Below are 18768 nucleotides of genomic sequence, written 5' to 3'. Positions count from 1 at the left end.
TGCTTTGAGCCTGCATTCCCTTCTTCAGTCCTTCTGCAAACCATTTCTGGTGCTTGTTCACGTTAGGTCGCCTTGGTGAGTGGTACCTCATAGGCTGCTTCAGACCACTCAAACAGAGCCGTACGGCTCTCATTGGACTGTAGAAACACCCCCACACTGGCCCGCCTGCCCTTAACTGTCACAAAGAATAGGACTGTCTGAATCTTTTCCCTTAAGTGTACCAAGGGTGCTTGTCAGTAATCTTGACAGACACATTTTAACTGTGGTACAGGCAAGTGTACATGCTTGTGTACGTTGTCATATAACACGACTCCAAACTAATCTTTTGTTATTGGCAATATGGGGAAAAACGAATCATGATTTTATTTTATTTTTTCCCCCTCTCATATTGATTGATCTGGATATTTGATATGTGCTTCTTCTGTCTTATTAAAACATAGACTGACATACTTCAGGAATAAAAAAACGTGTCAAAATCACTACAGGTTTTAATTCTTACTTCCTTTATTCTTTCTTATTTACAGAAAAATTCACATTTAAAGTCTGGAATGAGTTTGTACAGTATATTAAATCTAATGCATTCGCGTTACCATTAACGATAAAAACATATGCATGCGCACTGCCGCTAACAACAGAAACACATCCTATGTCCATGTGTTAAATGAGATCTTAAGTAAAGTTTATGAGTAAAAACTTTTCATAACTTTGGTTATAAAGATGAGAAGCACCAAGAGGAGAGAAAGAGGAGAAAAGGTGAAGAGCTGGATCAGAGAAGGTGCAGGGGTAGGGGTTGGATGACTCTGTGCACACACAGGAGTCAGAGGGAGAGAGAGACTGGACTTTTAGTCAAAAGTTAAATTTTAAGTTTAAGTAGTTTAAGTTAAATCTTCTGAACATTTGAGGTAACAAAGGGACATGCTGTGACTCAGGCTACTTTTTCCCCAAATAAGACTGTAAATCCTTCTCGGCTCCTCCACGCACTCTTACCACCACATGATTGGCTGTGACCTGTCGATTAATATGCACATGCTTTATCACAGAGATGGACCAAAGTAGAAATTGCTATCTGTCAACCTTTCGATTTTTGGCACAACCCTACCTCTAAGTTTGCACCAGTTAGACTGACATTAGACTGCTTTTATACACAATGTACAACCGCATCTTCCTCCTTTTGTCACATTTATAGCAAGAAGTGCAGATCTTCATATGAACTCTTTAAATGTACAGTGTTTCCATTTAGGCAGATGCTGATAAAATAGGCATTGCTTCAACATGTAAAAAAAAACCCAAAACATAACATTTCTGTCTCTGTAAAATGTATTTGTGGGGTACAACAATACCCCCATCTTATATTGTGGGGAGAAATTGAAAAAAATACTAGAGTCTGACGCAGCCTCTGCATTTTATTGTTTACTATCATGGCAATAAAATGCACTTCTGTCCAAGGAGCTTATTAACCCTTTATACCTATTTTAATACACAGGGTCCTACTTAAAATGTTATAGATAATCAACCCAATTTTTTGTAATTTTTTTTAAAGTTAAATTTTTATTAATCACCCTGAGAACATATTTTGATAAACTTTAACATATTAAGTTCCATAAAAAAACTAATGGAATTGCATTAGATTGCATTTCTAGTGGTCTTGAAACCTAAATTTGTAATACACAATTCATCAAAATCAAGTGCAGATGTTCTGAATTCAATTACAATTGGTAGATCAAATTAGAAATGTATATACAAATGTATAGGTCTAAAGTCACGATGAATTACAAAATATTCTGTATTATTGCATTATATGGGGAAAAATAAAATCAAAAAGCCATACTGGTTTTAGGTGCCTGAGGGTTAAAGGCTGTACTTGATGACGTGGAAAACTTGATAACATGAAAAACTACAATAATTAATTAGCTAATAGCTAATTTATTTTAAACAGTTTGGAGTGGTCCATCCTTGCCATTTGTACACTTGCACTTGCATCACTCTGAATTCTAAGGAGCTTCAGAATAATGACTTCCCGATGTCAGTTGAAACATCACAGGAAACTCTAACCAGATCATATCAAGACCCAGCCTAAGGAGTGACCTAACAATAAGGAAACCTGTCTTTATTTGGGACAACAAATAATAACCTTACGACTCCATAAAGCATTGTATTGAGCACTCAGTTCACACAATACTGAAGATGGTGGGCAGCTAGCAGCTGATACATGTCAAGGTAAATATATCTCACTAACACAGGCTGAACACAAAAATAACCACTTTTTTGATTTTGAAGCTGGACAAGGTCACATAAATGAGAGATGGCAAAGGAGGGCAGTGCATGTGTAGGTGCAGACTGAGGCAGAACTGACAAAAACACAAAGAATCTGTCCCACCCTCTCTCCCTCCCTACATCCCTCCATAACATTGGGCAGAGAGTGGGTGCTGGAGAGGAGAGGTGTGGGGGGTTGAATGGGCCAGCTAGTGACCTCAGGCAGAAAGAATGTCCCCGTTTGCTCAGTCAGCCCACTCCCCAAGCAGCGCTGCACACAGTCATGAGCGCCCAGGCCATTGTATTCACCTTTCAGAGTCCAGAGCAAAGGCCATAGACGAGCGCCCAGGACACCTCTCCTGCTGCTGCACTCACCTCTTCTCTTGAGCTTGGCTCCTCTTGTATCTACCACAGAACAATGTGTCCACCACAAGATTTCTCCTAAAGTTTGTGCTTGTCTCTCTACACTGCACTACCAAAATGCTAATTGCCTCTCTGTCTCAAAGTCTTAAAAGTCTCACCTATTGTGTGGGCAGCATTCCTGGACTGTTCTAGCCATTTATGTGGCTGTTAATGTATTGCCATTTCCCAGCATAGTGACATTCAGGTCTGTCTCTGAAATACAGCAATTGCATAAATTTTAGTGTTAAAGAGAGGAGGAGGTAAGATCTTGTCTTTCCCATGGCAGGACATACATTAAATCAAATGGCAGCTAGGTTTGGATGACAATTAAATCAGACTAATAGATAAAATTTATGAGTTCCATCTGCTGAGCCTGCCAAGAAGTCTGCTTTAAAGGCATTTAAAGGAAGGAACTGTAAAAATTTGCCTGACCGTTATCTAGAAGCCAAGGAGAATTTATTTTATTATAACAGTATTTAGCCCACTTTTTACTATAAAAAAGAAAAAAAAGTAAAAAACGTACTACAATCACAGCTTAGACTGGATTGTCAGTGCCACAACTTAGAGAACATACAGAGACACAAGTTTTTTCTCATTCTCAGTATATGAGGTGAGCACCAAACGCCAAATTATAAACCACTGGGCGATCGTGTCTGATGTTTTTGAAACTAAGAGTAGATCAGCAATGCAACTGTTATCCATAAAAACTATATTTGATTTGGACATAAGTCATGTTTATGAAATGTCATAGTCCAAATCTTACACACTTCAAGGGACAGTATGTATCAGACTGCACCAACACTGCCCAGTTGAACTACTTTATGTGTATACTATCTATGCTTTTTACAGGGTAAGGAGTTTAGTTTGTGCTTGCAGTGTGTCCATCAAAACACATGTTTTATTTTATCTTTTAATAACTCCATGTTTGTTTCAGGACGGCGCCTGCGAGGCAAAGCTTTCTACAATGTCAATGGCAAGGTCTACTGTGAGGAAGATTTTCTGGTAGGTTTGCTTTATGTTTTGTTTGTGTGACTATCAGTTGGAGCAGTCTATAAAATTGACATTTAGACTTTTACACACACTTTTATGGCATTATTTCCAAACCACATTTGTATTGTATTTGTTTTTACTGCACTGTTTCTTCAAATACAGAATCATGTTATTAAATTATCACTACACACCATGCTTTTACACAACTGCTATCTTTTAATACAGTATTGCGTTTTACAGTACACTTCAGCATGAGTCCAGAAATCATGAGGCCAGACATCTACTTTCCAGTCACAAGCTATACAGGGGACGTACAGTGTGGGTGGGGCTAGGTTCTGGTGCCAAACATAGCCAAAGCAAACTGTGCTGCCCTCTGGAAGTGGTTGTATCCTTTTCAAAGCAATGCTATACTGGTCCAAAGCAATCTGACTCATGAACTGATTTAGTGGCACAAAGCTGTAGCACTTCAGCCTCACAGCAAGAAGGTCCCAGATTGAACTACTTATTAACAAGGTGGTACTTGATGTGAAAAGTTCGAGAGCCATAAAATTACAGGATTACTCTTCAGTGCTGTCGTCTTGGTTTCAAATTCTGTAGTAGCCTATAATGAACAGAACTGCATGTCTGGGTTGATTGGAGGTTGCAGATGGTAGATTTAGATATGACAAAAACACCACCTAGTCACCTTTTGGCAACTTTTCCAAGACTCACCATATCATGGCTATGGTTTTGGTGCTGCAGATAGTTGGGCTAGAAAGATATCTAACATCTGTTATGCTTTTTCCCAACAGTACTCTGGTTTCCAGCAGACAGCTGAGAAGTGCTTTGTATGTGGTCACCTCATCATGGAAATGGTAAATATAGACAATACAGTAGGGTACTTGCTTAAATTTTTGTCATCACCGTACACTGTCACATAAAATATTACATTCATGTTATATAGATCCTTCAAGCATTAGGGAAGTCCTACCACCCTGGCTGTTTTCGTTGTGTTGTGTGTAAAGAGGGTCTAGATGGTGTCCCATTCACCGTAGATGTCGAAAATAACATCTACTGTGTCAAAGATTATCACACGTAAGTACAACTTCTTAGTCCTTAACCTAAGGCCCACAATTGTGAATTTGAAGTACCAGATAATACTCCCAAAGTAATGTATAATATGACTTCTTTTTTGTAACTCAGGGTTTTTGCGCCCAAGTGTGCCTCCTGCAGCCAGCCTATTCTTCCAGCTAAGGTAACATTTGTGAATCATAGCCTCTAATTAAGGCAATTTCTTACTTCATAAAAAGCTGGAACTTAGTTCTTGCACCCAGGGATGAACAATGTGACATCATTTAGTTTGTACAACAAATCAGCTGAGCAGAACTTACTCTGACTTACACTAACCAAATATAATTTTAAGTACAATGGTTTGTCAAAGGAAAAGTGGGATCTATTTGGAAATATGTGAATACAACCCTCCTCCTTTTGCAGTCTGAAAATCAGGTATCCCAGCTTAATGTGAAAAGATTAAAAGAATGATGACTAATGCTCTTGATGTGTGAAAGGTTGTTCACTTTTTTCTATCAAGTGTTTTATTTGAGTTGTATGTAGTTGTAGCACATAGTCAGATCAGATGTAACATGTTTGTATCATGTTTGGTGGTTTTGCCAGGGCTCTGAGGAGACTATCCGAGTGGTCTCCATGGACAGAGACTACCATGTGGAGTGCTATCACTGTGAGGTGAGACATTGGTTTCACACATTGCTCTTTTATACCCATAGTTTACATTATCACAGGTTCCAAGGAGTAACCCACTCTTAGACTGCTTTTATGCCTATGCAATTTATGCTTGATAAATGGGCAAATTATCATATTAGCACCCTTTGCTGTTAATATGGCCAACAGCCATTCTGGACTTTTCCAGCATGCTCAGATTGCTAGTCCATCCCTATTTTTAAATGTTGAATTGAGTTGTTGGTGTCTTTGCTTCCTGGTCAACATTTGATCTACACAAGTACTGTCTCAGATGCAACTAATTATATTGGACTATTGTCTTTGAAGAAAGTGCATCATCACTTGTCTCTGATGATCCAACTCATGAAACAGTACCAGCCTTTAGGATACAGGTGTTCTGTAACTTCTGTTTACTAACACTGCAAGGATCTATATTTTATACAGAAGATCACAGGGCAGATTTCTTCAAATACAATACAGTTTGGGGGAGATTGTTCACATATTGGTATTGGAAAATGTTCCCAATATAACAGACCTATATTATTGAAAATGATTTCAAATGAATATAGATAAATTAAGCCAAAGAGGTGGCAGGTGTTAACACATGACATGCGTCTGAAAAGTATAAAATAAAATATAAAACAATTTAATCATGCTTTAGAGCAGGGCTGCAAGTTTGTTTTGCTCACCACAATTACTGGTTTACCAAAGGTCCATGAATGTGAAATGTATTTAACTTTACTAAGTTTGACCCAGATGTGGCTTGAATTTATCCGGGTTGAATACATTTACAAAAATCTTTTTCATGAAATAATTATATTTGCATGTTTCCTGGCATGTTTTGAGGTCTTTGCATGGACTTAGGTGAGATGACAAATTAAACCAGCTGTTTCCCTGTATTGGCCAGTCATCATTTTCAATCAAATTTTATTTTGTAGTGTAAAAACGTCTATCAATATGAATTAAAAATCTGAACTCTGCTCAAGACCACATACTTTTACTGACAGAAAAATGGCTGTAGACCATTCAGTTGAAGAGACCCAGCACATTATTGCTGATTAGAGATTGATCAAATCTTATGACATTATGAAAATGTAAGTTAAACTGGATCACGGTACACCCAAACACCAGCCTAACCATATTCTCATTTCTACAATCATTTCAAAATAACGATGTAACTAATAACAAATATGTATGTTGCTGCTTCAGAACACAATTTTACACATTATGAGCTTTATGAGCTTTGTTATCATGAACTTGAATTGTATTTCAGTTGATTGATTTTTAATCCATTCCCTGCTTTTCAATCTGAATTGTTTTTTAAAATTCAGTCTCCGGCTCATACATGTTTAAAAAATGTAGACATTTTTGCAACAATAAATAAAAAAGTAAGTGACAATTTGCTGTTTACCAGTGAAATGTCACTATGAAGAGGGGAAGCCCATCACTTCTGCAGTTTGTTTTAACTGGAAGTAAATGCATCAGTTTCTATTATATTTTTAAACCGTTTTAGATCAGCAATTTTTTTTACAACGGACAAAATGTCAATATACTTATGCTATACTTAAATACCTAACAAAGCATATGACTGACTATGAAGAAATTAATTAAAATTCTATATCATTGTGAAAGTAAATACATTTTTTTATGCAGATGTGTTGCCATAATTGTCATAGGTCTCAAAATACAATTCATGAAGACTGCTAACACAAAGTTGTAATGCGTCTGGAATGTATAAGACGAATGTATACAGAGTTCCCAAAGTATGTGGGGAAACATTAAGAAAAAAATAAAGACTAGTCTTGGTAAAGGCAAGTGCTTTTCCTGCAATATCATTTACTTGTTTAAACAAATAAGGCCATTATGTAAGCACTGGGTAATCATTATGTGGACCTCTGAAGAGTGGTTCACTGGTGGACAGACAAAGGCCAAAGTCCAAACCTAATTAATGAACCTAGAAGTTTAAATTGTTTGCAGTTGGTCTAGACTATAAAACCAGGAGAAAATTTCCTTAAGGACAAGTAAATATAGTTTTTGTTATTGTTGTTGTTATAATAAGAATAATATGAATAATAATTTAAAGGAATTAGTTGAATTGTTGACTCTTACTATCATTATTGTATAATTTTAGGACTGTGGACTGCCACTAAATGATGAGGAGGGCCACCGCTGTTATCCTCTGGAGGGCCACCTCCTGTGTCACAGCTGCCACATCCAGAAGCTGCAGTCCCAGGTCCCGAGCTCTCCTCCTCCCAGCAGCTACCCGCTCCATGTCACAGAACTGTGAGGAACAACTCCACCCTGCTACACATACAAGATTTTTAGTTAAAGTCTGTGTAGTTTCTGACTAGATGGCCTTACCACAGCTGTCACATGATGGGACAGGGAAAAGGGTCCTGATTCCTCCATGGGGAGTGTGATCCCTCTAAAGCACTGTGGACTCACCCAAAGGCCCATGATGACGTCAAGGCTCCTGACCCTCAGTCTTCAAAGTGGATGCTTTTGAGTCAGAGAAGAAATTGCAGACCATGCTTCTTTTCCTTATGCCACAGTCCCAACAGTGTTGTGTAAAAGCTGTATGGACCAGACAGGCCCAGGGTGACCATGCTGTGCCTTTAGAGCTGGCTCTCTTTAACAGCACCGTGAACTGCTAGCATAATGCTCTTACGCCCAATAACAGTAGCACAAGTCGCACTGCCACAAAGCTGACAACCGACTGACATTCCTTAAGAGACTTGAGAGATTCACATGCTGTGTCTTAATAATATTATTAAAAAAAGAAAAGCCTAGAAGCACATAGATTGTCTTTTTATATAAAAATATATAAACTATATATTTGCAGATGTTTCCACATACAGACTTTGATCCTTTTGTTTCCTTCTCGAAAAGATCTTATAAATGATATGTATCATGTGGTACTGGGGTCTACTGGGGTCCCTTCAGGACACATACTATTTTAGTTTGTCTGATATTCAGTGAGATAGAGGCCTGTCAGTGCAATGCCAACATTTTTAGCTTAAGTTAATTGTAAGAACAAACTGAGAATACTACAACAATGCATTATTTTCTGTTATTGGCTATCCAGCATTGGATAGATCTGCTTCGTGCACATTTTCATACTGATTTTCCACCGAGCAAGCATTGGTATAAATGAGTAGCCACAATGTCTTAAGAGGTCTGTCTTTGTCTGGCTCCAATCAGCCATTGGTTTTATTTGCTGCTCTGGGACACAAGGTAGTGGCTGGTTCCACCCACATTTCCAGTCAGTCCTACTTATTATCTGTTGGTTGTTGTGTGAGTGTATGCATAGGATGTATGCTGTTTTGTTTATGAGTGTATGTGTTAATATGCAAGAAAAACTACACAAGAGTTAAAAAAAAAACAAAAAAAAACAAAACTTGAAACTTTGAGTGGTAATGGTGATTGAAAAAAAATAATCACATTTTTTGAAGGGCTGTGACTGGTAATACAAGATTCTCCTTAAAGACATGTTTGAAGGAAACTTTTGAATAGCAGAAAAGCACTCTTAAAGAAGACATGTTTATTGTTAAACTATAAAATATATAGATTATGATTTTACAATTTTGTTCATTGTAAACCTCAATATTGAAAACAGCTTCATAACAGAAGCAGGTCCACTGACTTCCTGTCAGGTCCACTGCAGAATAATAGGCTCCACGTCATCATAGTGGAATTTCACCGTAGCAGCAGCAGCAGCAGATTTCCATGTGTTTTTATTATAGAAAATGTATGACATGGGGTCTGTTTGTTTTTTTGTTATTTTCAGCAGTGAGATAGGCAGTAAGTGAGAGAAGACATTTTCTGAGCACTCATGCATCAAATGTAGGACAATACAGGATTACTTAAACAAGCTTGAATCATTCAAGATACAATTCATTATGAGTAAGTTCATGATGAGGGAACACTGTTATAATAAGGTTAAAAGTACATTCATCATAATTTGTCTCGTAATATGCTGACCTCTTGATCCCAGATATGTGTAATGTAAAATATCTGAATGTGTATGCTTGTGAGTGTGGCAGGACCATGGTACAAGCACTCACTGTGTTCAGTGGGCAGCTCTGCTTCCAGTGAATTGACCCCAACATGTCTACTATTATCTACTAAAATGCAGCATTTTGCTGCATTCCATTGAACTCATATGCATCATACATATTTTAAAATGTTATCTGGTGCTACATAATTGTTAAATGATAATCATTCACAAACCTCTATTTTGTCTTATGTCTCAATAATACTACTGATTGTGTAAAATAATTAGACTGAAACAGGCTATATGAAAGTACTGTCATTTATGTTGCAAAAACTTTTCGAATGTAATAATAGTGTTTATCTCTTGTGACATGTATTTGTAAAGTAACATGGAAAAGGTGAGACGTTCCCCTCATCTAGGGTTGGCAATATTGACAAAAATTCGTATACTCACCCCCAATTTCATGGCAGTCTGTCAGAAATGTGCTATAACCTGTCATTAAATGTTTTGAGGGTTGAGGTTCAAATATCGCACAAACCATTAATGGGCTGTAAAAAGTGCTGACATATCACATTATACCTTAATTTAAAAGATTACACTGCAGGTTTCTGTTGTTTTTATTTATTATAATGTGTTTTAATCTCCAAAACAGCCATTTTACTATGTACTAGGGCTCTTCTGATGTGTGCTGCCTGAAAGATTACACTGGCTTTTTTGAACAAAAAACAGGGACCAGAGTGTATCCCCTGTAGTTTTATTATGTCACATTTTATGTACTTTTACTAGAGCACACTGCTAATTGCCCCATACATGAAAGGATTACTTTATTTTCTGGTGGAAATTATTTGGAAAGAAGAGTACTGCTTCCTCTATCATCCATAATGGTCATATATTTTGTATAGCTGTATTTTGCCTATAACTAGGTGGTTCATAAAAAGGAACCTAGATCTATTTATCTAAACATGAAAAGTTATTTAATGTATTAAAACTGGGATGTATCATTTAACTATAGATGTCATAATCTGCTTTTTCAATAAAGTGGTTTTCTAGCTAACTGCAAAAAAACATGTCTTTTTTTTTAACTTTTGCTACCAACAGACTTGCACAGTAGTGGTCTTAAGTAGAAAACTAACATAAGCACATATGACTGGACATTCATGTAGAACGGGCAGCACTTTAATGCTTCATGAATAATGTTTTAAGAAGACATGGAACTGCTCAAAAGAAAAATTGATGCATAGTACAAATCAATTTCAGGAATGACTGATGTTAATGCTGTATATGTCCTGAAATGTTAGTGCCTTGTTAAATTGAAATTAGATTACATTACCTTAAAAAAAAATGTTATATTGGCATTGTCAGCGTACATACTTTGACAGTATGCTCCAACATAAAACAATGGTTCCAAGCCCTGTGGAACTTTTTGCCTCACCTTCAAGGAAAATTACATAAGTAACTGAATCTATAACAGTCTATAAAGTCTATATAAAGTGGAGGTTGAGACTGGAGATGTACGGTGCAGTGTGTTGAAGAATAATCTGTGAAGTTCTGCTGTGAGCTAAACAGTGGTATTCAGTGTGTGGAGCTGATCTCTGGTGTAGGCTGACAGCTTGGTGAGTTGGGGCACAAAGCTGCCTTTATGTTAGCGAGGTTCCACCCAATGACACAGCGAGCCGGAGAGGCAGAGGAGCCGGGGGGACTGGCTGGGAGGTGAGCTCTGTTACACAGCACAAAAGAGCACCTTCCCTCCAAAGCACACCGATTCCACCATTGCCAGGAAGTTAGTGAAAATATATTTGCTGCAGGATTACCTCATGCTTAATCTGTGGTTACCAATGCTTCCTTTCATTAATGTGCCCTATCCTGGATTCATTCTTTCATGCATTTGTGTAAATGATGAGAGACATTGTATTCCACAACTCTGTTCTGTAGAACACAGGAGTCCAAATGTATTAGAAGATGTTTTACTATTAATACCAATATATTAAATGTTTAATGTTTAAAACCCATAGCAATGCCAACAAAAGTATGTAAAAGGAACTGTATGTAGCCTGTGCTCTTACTGTTTTAACAAAGGTACTACAATACTACTGAATTTGGGATGCCAGTTTTATGGACAGTTCATGCCTTATGTGACAGTTTAGAGACGCTCTAGCACTCATTGGCTGTAATTACTTGAGTTAAGGTAAGAATTCAGATAGAGAGAATCATTTTAGATTTAAATTTAATGTAAATCATTTTCAGCATTGCAACCAGCAAACCAATTGAAAGTACCTCATGTCTGGGGACACAGGTCAAGTTTATAAAAAAATAAAAATCTAGCATAGTTCCTTTAGATTATAAATTCACCAATTAATTTTTACTTTTGTTAAAAAAAAGACATATGGATTTACATGTTGTGTAAACACATTGCAATATTTTTAACCAAACTGATCTTCTATGAACTCCAGGCAGAGTGAATTATGCATTGGGTCTTTTCATAAAACAATGGTGGAGACTGAGAATACATTTGTTTTTCCTCTTTCAGTTACTCTGGGATGTTCAGGGGATGTTGAATGAGTTCTTCTGTCATTTCCCAACACAACATAGATTACTTTGAAACCATTTTGTGTTATACAAGATGGGTACTTCAAATGAAACAAATTAAATTAAATGCCTGTGCTCCTGCCCTTCTATAATAAGGTGACTCCAGCCTTAGTATTGCATGTAATGTTTGTGATGAATGTCTGACTCTGAATGTCAGGTCAGATGTACTAAGAAAGGGCAAATAGTAACCTGCAACCCAAAGGGTTTCAAATGTAAATGTGAAAGGATGAGGAGAGGCATGCAGCCTAACACAGAATCAGGACATCCAGATCCCTTTGCAGCCCCCAGAGGCTGTGATGGGCTGGATGTTCTGCCTATGTACTTTAATCTTTAAATAAATCCAGTGGCCATGGGAAAAAATTGACTTGCTATTTTCATAGATGAATTGTTCTGTTTTATCTCCTCCAGTAGAACAGTTATGTTACACGAGATGGCACAGGGATAAGCAAACTTACATCATCTAATTGTGCATATGGAGTGATTTAATTTATTTTACTCTAAAGTGATGAGCACTGGTTTGAGTACGTGGCAAACTCAGTGCAAGAGGCCCAATACCAGTTCAGTGTGACACCACCATGAACTTGGGACGGCATAGTCACTGCAGCAGGGGGTGACATTGCTATGGCAACCACTGCACAAGGCCAATTCTGGACCCTACTTTTGACAGGGTCAGACTTGAACGGACCAAAGAAAGGACAAAAATGAATGAGAAGTTCAACCAGTAAAGCATGTAGTGGAATGTGACCATTATTCAGAAAACTCACAGGACCTATTTCATGCTTTCTTATTGCAGTTTGAGATAGTTTTTAAAGAAAAATACCCTTTTATTGCTACCCAAAATTTGTCTTAACTTTTTCTTTTGTGTCACCAAAGATCTGACATTCCTATGCCAGCATAAAGTCCTTTCAGTACATTTAAGATCACTGTATTCTGCATCATGGCCATCAAGAACAAGAAATAACATGGACAAGTTCAGTTTGCAGTAAAATATAGTTGCCTGGCAACCAAAAATGAAAACCATGCAGAGGGTCATCTAAGTTTCACTTTGAGTTTATAAAATCTCTACAATTGTACTCTGTGAAGAAGTTTGCAGACACTATGTTGCCAAAATGAATGAAAATTGCTACAGTTACTTTAACAAATTAAACTCCAGATTTTATAGAAGAGAGCATTTATGCAGGGAAATACACCACATAGAGACGTGCTGCTAGAAAAAGAGGTTTTAGTGTTTGGACAGATTGGTTCAGCTTTGCAAACCAGATGTTTTTTTTTTCTCTAAATGGATGTCTTTGAGTCAGGGGATTTGAGGGGAGCAACAGAGCACAGTTTTGACCTTTGTCCATTTGTTCCATTAGATAAATGTGTTACAGTGTGCTTGGTGATGGTGCAATCTGGCTTTCTTGTGCCCTCTAGTGACAGAATGCACTGACTGTTTAGTCACTGCATTGTGCATAAAACTTGTAGACCCAGAAATTTCTATTTTCTCTGTTATTCAAAGTGAAAACCAACAAACAAAGACATTTAAAATGCAAGCCAATGTGGTTGCAAACTGTGTAAAATGGAGCAGCTGCCTTTTTGTGGAGCTGAAAATATTGTTGGAAACATTTTAGAGGCTTATGCTAAGTTTTTCTTGAGGAAGTTGATGAGTCCATTGGTGGAAGAGTCGTGAGAATGGACCTCTTTAGAGTCCTGCAATTCAGGTTCAATCTTCTTAGCCAGTTGTTTACCTAATTCCACACTAAAAAGTTCAAACAGAATGTTGAAATGGAAAACGATTAAGTTAAGTTCTGTGCAGGCTAAAAACTAAATATACTGTATGATTTTAACTTACCCCCACTGGTCAAAACTGTTAATCTCCCACATTACACCCTGGACAAAGATCTTGTGCTCATACAGTGCTGCAACACAGTAGGTTTCCACATATTTTTGACTTGTAAACTTCAAAATGTTGGTTCAGTTGTGATTGTTTATAGGGGCTGGTGCTTACCTATAAGTGCTCCTAGGGTGTACGGAGTGAGTTTTTTGAAAATGATTGAATTTGTTGGTCGGTTTCCTTGGAATACCTTCGTAAAAAGTAAATCATGATCATTTTAATCCGTAAGGAAGATCTAACTTGGTGTTTGATGCATAATATTTCAGCCCAACACTGCAAAATCATTTTACATGCTGAGGATTATCAAGAGGCAAGGAAAGGTTATCTAGATGTTTCACTCGTTTTACTCTACAGTTCTCCTGACTAGTTTTATGGTCAGATCTACCTGCTTACCCTTTGCTATTAATTATGTTACTTACAAAATCCTAAATCATAAGGATCTTTTACTAACTTTATGTGGTAAGATCTTTTCCAAATCCTCTCCACCGAGTCCACTGGCCTCCAGCTCCTTCCTGGCCTCTTCAGTGGTTTTGCCTCTCATCAGAGCCTCTGTTTGGGCAAGGAAATTTGCTAACAGGATCTGTAAGTATGAGGTGTGTATTAAAGGCAATAAAAATTTAACATATTCTGTCAACATTCCTACCTTATGGTGCAGGCTGTTTCTGATTGGGTGTTGAGACTGAGCTGGGATCAGAAAGTCAGACGGCACCATACGTGTTCCTAAAGTGAACAAGTTGATAGTGAGAAGCGTAAACAAGACTCTTCCTTTCTCTCCATCACTCCGTTTCTACCTCCCTCTCTTTGCCCTTCCCTCAAAACATGTCTTACAAATAAAATGATAAGTTGGCTAAAACTACACAATGCAAGCTTTGTCTTGACAGTAAGTACAAAACACGCTGTAAGTTACTCATCTATTTAAACCGTTTAATGGTCAATCAGACACTATATATTGTACATATAAATGTTTTTATACTCCACTTTACTGAACTGTATTTTAAATATTTTTGTTTCTCAACTGTTTTCAACAATGTGGCACAGATCCCTCTGTAAAAGCCTTTCTAAATTAACCTTGGCTTTAATGAATGTAAAATGTGCAGATTTTTTTTTTCATTGCTACCTGCTAGCTAACCCAGCAGGTAGCAATGAAAAAAAATGAAGTGGACAAAGGGTTTTATGTTTACCCTGATGGATAAGCTGATAAAAGGCATGCTGTCCATTGGTTCCAGGCTCTCCCCATACTATGGGTCCAGTGTGGTAGTTGACACGAGACCCATGGTTAGTGATGTACTTCCCATTGGACTCCATGTCTCCCTAATAAATGCAATTTACATGTCACATTTTCAAAACACATTTCCTTTTATTAAAATTCAGCATGGTACAAACCTGTTGGAAATATGCTGTGAAACGGTGCATATATTGGTCATAGGGCAGCATAGCATGAGTCTCAGCATGGAAAAAGTTGATGTACCAGATTCCCAGCAAAGCCAGAAGGACCGGGGCATTCTTATTGAGAGGAGCAGTCCGGAAGTGATTATCCTGAAGGTGAAACAAAAAATAAACAGTGTAACATACAGAAAATAGGATTTAGGCCTACACTGGTTAAACTCATGCATTTGTTTTCCATCCTCACCATCCAGTGAGCTCCTGACAGAAGCTTCTCAAAGTTTTCAAAACCTGTTAATCACAGATAATAATGTCAGTTTAGTTATTTATAAATACTCTAAAAATCTTTTAATAAAACCTATGTTATTATATATGTGTATTAGTAGTATAAGTATATTGTGTACATTGTCACTTACCAATGTGGAGTGCAATGGACATACCAATTGCTGACCATAAAGAAAAACGGCCACCAACCCACTAAAAAGCAACAGCAGCAGAGCAGCAGCAGAAGAATAGTCATTCTTTGTCAAAGAATAAGAATGCAGTCTCAAAGTCTGCATCTAAAACTGGCCAACAGATTGGGTTCATAGGCTACAATTAGATGATTTATTAAATGAAGGGTAGGAGCCTAGAACTCTAAAATGGAAAATCCACAAAGTGTGTGAATATAAATGCAACCTTGTAAATACATTTACATAATTCTTATAATATAAATCAATATTCTTGTATACTTTGTATATCTATGTATTATCTTTATAACTACAAGTACTTTGATGACCTTTGATGCAACCCAGCCTTTACAGTAACCTGTGCAAGAGAGAAGGTCACTCCCAATAATAACTGTGCTGCAAGCAGCTGCTGGCCAATGACTAAGTTCAACAGACTTCAGAGGTCATAAGTCAGGACTATTTTTAGCATGAATGTGGATTCATAATAGAGAGGATATGTAAGTCTGCTATATTATGGAGCACTCACGTCCCAGAACTCAAACATGTTTTCTGTGTCGATGCCGAAATCCTTCACTTTGGGCTAAGGACACACAAAATAAAAAGATGAGTTGTTATTACATAAATGCCCAAAGGCGCTCAATGACTACAATAGCTTACAGCATTTGTAGACAGAGCCACAAAGTGCTTGGCAACAGCAACTTTCTGTGGAATAACAGGAAAATATTTTAGACATACGATTTCTTTAATGTAGTTGCATTCTTTTAGAATACTCACATCTTTAGCATGTTCAAGGAACCATGCTTTTGCAGACTCAGCATTAGTAATGGTTTCCTGTGTGGTGAATGTCTGAATAAAAATACAATTATTATTTAAAATTTACAAATTCAACTGAAATTGCAAACTGGTAAGTAATTGGACATATTTTGTCAATAATGTTGACTTAGCCTTTTTATATTTTGTTACAAAAGTGCCAAATCTGTCAAAACAATGAAATTAAAGTCATGCAGCAAAATGAACTTCAGGAATACCTTAGATGCAATGATGAAAAGGGTAGTCTCAGCATTGAGCTGAGCCAATGTTTTGGCAATATGTGTCCCGTCAATGTTGGACACAAACCACACTCGTGGACCATCTTTTGCATAAGGCTTGAGCGCCTCAGTCACCATGAGCGGACCCTACAACATAGAAGGCTATTACGCTTTATATCATGGCATCTGAAAAGCACTAAGCAATAAGTATAAATGCACTTACAAGGTCAGATCCTCCAATCCCAATGTTGACAACATCTGTGATGGTCTTTCCAGTGTAGCCTTTCCACTGTCCACTACGAACTCTCTGTAAGAGAAACCCATGACCACCACAACAATTCTATAATACACTATTTCTTTTACAATCGGGCAATGCACAGAATCCGCATTTATTTTACATGGCAGAAGCCCTTCATCTTCTCCAAAACTTTATTCACTTCTGGCATCACATCTTTACCATCGACCATGATGGGTTTGTTGCTGCGGTTCCTCAAAGCCACATGGAGCACAGCACGTCCCTGTAACCCCAGAAGATAATTTTAACACATCAAAGTAAACAGCAGATTTTACTGAACTTTTACACCAAAACCAATTGGCTACCTCTGTGAAGTTGATCCTCTCACCAGTAAACATCTTCTCTCGGGCAGCTTCAATTCCTCGTGATTGACCCTAATCAAGGCGCATTTTAAAAGAAACGTAACAATTAAGCCAACAAAACATTGTTGTGTTATCTAAAAAAAAAAAAAAAAAAAAGAACAAACCAGATCAGTCAACATTTTCATAACTTCATCTGTGATGAGATTCTTAGAGTAATCAAGAAGAATGTCCCCATCTTCTGTGTTTAGTGTTAAGCTGCTCAAACATAGACAGACAATAATACTATATTATTGTTTTGTAGACTACTGAGGATATGTTGTTAGCGTCAGTATGTCCATTTATCTTACAACAATAGTAAACAGTAAATACCTGAACTTGTTGAATCTCTCTTTGTCACTCTCAAACAAGTGCCTCATGTTGAGGTTGAGTGCATGAGCAGTGTACCAGTCTTGCAATTTGTGGAAGTTTGGGTCGTGCGTTAGCCCCATAATGACAGACAGTGCAGTCTTGCTTGCTGTGCTCCAAAATCCAGACTGAGTAGTGCAGAGTTGGAAAGGGAAATGTTTATAAAGGGCATTCGGACTAGATCCTTCAGTGCCCCTCCTACAAGAGACACGCAACCCAAGTGCTGTGCAACGAATCAAAGCAACCTACTATAACCACAGGCAATGCAAAACCTAACGTAATACATGTAATTGTAATAAATATACATTAATATGTAAGGGAAAATCTGCTAAGTTCAGTACAATACCCATCTTAAAATTTACCAAAAACTTCGTAGTAAATTTAATTGGCAAGCAAACAATTATTAATTACGTAAAAATAAATTAAATGCCCAATTTACAGTGTTTAGTTAGGCCTAAATCTTGATCTAAACAGTTTTTGGTGCAGTGAAATGATGGCTTATTACGACCTCTAGTGATTGTTACAAAGAATCACCGTTTACCTACAATGTGTAATAGTTTGTATTTGACACTAGAGGGCATACAAAGCTGATGAGTCCAGATCTGAAGCCTTAATATTTCGCAGCGTTATCTAAGAGCAACATCATGTTCCAGTAACGAGTTAACTAACTAAATTTGATAGTTATTGATGGTTGATAGTTTGATAGTTTAGCAAAACATGAAAGGGCGAAATAAAGATGTATGAATACATGAGGCAAACTATGTTTTCTGTACGACAGAGATGAATTAATTTCATGTTTACTTCCTCTCCTGCCGTAGGTTTACTGCGAAGGAGTCACCGGATGTGTTGATCTTTCAATGACGCCATCTTAACTGTGGTCAGATACGGGGATACGCTGTCAAGAGAGGGTGGATGCCTAGAGCTGGTAAGCGATGTTCCTACTAACTTAAACGTGAGCATTTTTAGGTTTGTTGCATTTACTGTCTTTGCTTGCGGTGACTGTGGTGATCACCGAGCGGGTTCCGTCGTTAGTTGCCATTGGGCCGCTTATGTTTGCTGAGGCTCTCGCTACGTTTATAGCCGTGTCGCAGA

The 18768-nt window shown here is 37.5% G+C and overlaps 2 protein-coding genes across 2 annotated transcripts; one reads left to right on the top strand and one right to left on the bottom strand.

The window, feature by feature from the left end:
• Positions 1-8: 8 nt before the first annotated feature.
• LOC110175332 (Wilms tumor protein 1-interacting protein homolog) lies at positions 9-10502 on the top strand. Its single transcript, XM_055159726.1, has 6 exons — positions 9-3657; positions 4437-4499; positions 4589-4719; positions 4828-4879; positions 5299-5367; positions 7493-10502. The coding sequence occupies exons 1-6, from the start codon at positions 3577-3579 to the stop codon at positions 7646-7648; spliced, it is 552 nt and encodes a 183-aa protein (XP_055015701.1). The 5' UTR covers positions 9-3576; the 3' UTR covers positions 7649-10502.
• Positions 10503-11562: 1060 nt separating this feature from the next.
• Positions 11563-17813, bottom strand: gpib (glucose-6-phosphate isomerase b). The gene is made up of 18 exons (XM_020941354.2): positions 17641-17813; positions 17436-17526; positions 17275-17343; positions 17073-17192; positions 16898-16981; positions 16675-16821; positions 16421-16492; positions 16304-16348; positions 16173-16226; positions 15614-15674; positions 15445-15488; positions 15198-15350; positions 14996-15125; positions 14458-14534; positions 14266-14394; positions 13929-14004; positions 13773-13839; positions 11563-13679 (listed from the first exon to the last, which is right to left on the bottom strand). Exons 1-18 carry the CDS (start codon positions 17757-17759, stop codon positions 13556-13558), a joined length of 1662 nt encoding a protein of 553 aa, XP_020797013.1. The 5' UTR covers positions 17760-17813; the 3' UTR covers positions 11563-13555.
• Between the last annotated feature and the right edge of the window lie 955 nt (positions 17814-18768).

Source organism: Boleophthalmus pectinirostris, unplaced genomic scaffold (assembly GCF_026225935.1).
Source record: "Boleophthalmus pectinirostris isolate CB_2022bp ecotype Guang Dong unplaced genomic scaffold, ASM2622593v1 HiC_scaffold_253, whole genome shotgun sequence".
In the NCBI taxonomy this organism is placed as follows: Eukaryota; Metazoa; Chordata; class Actinopteri; order Gobiiformes; family Gobiidae; genus Boleophthalmus; species Boleophthalmus pectinirostris.
This window is presented reverse-complemented; position numbering and strand designations above follow the sequence as displayed.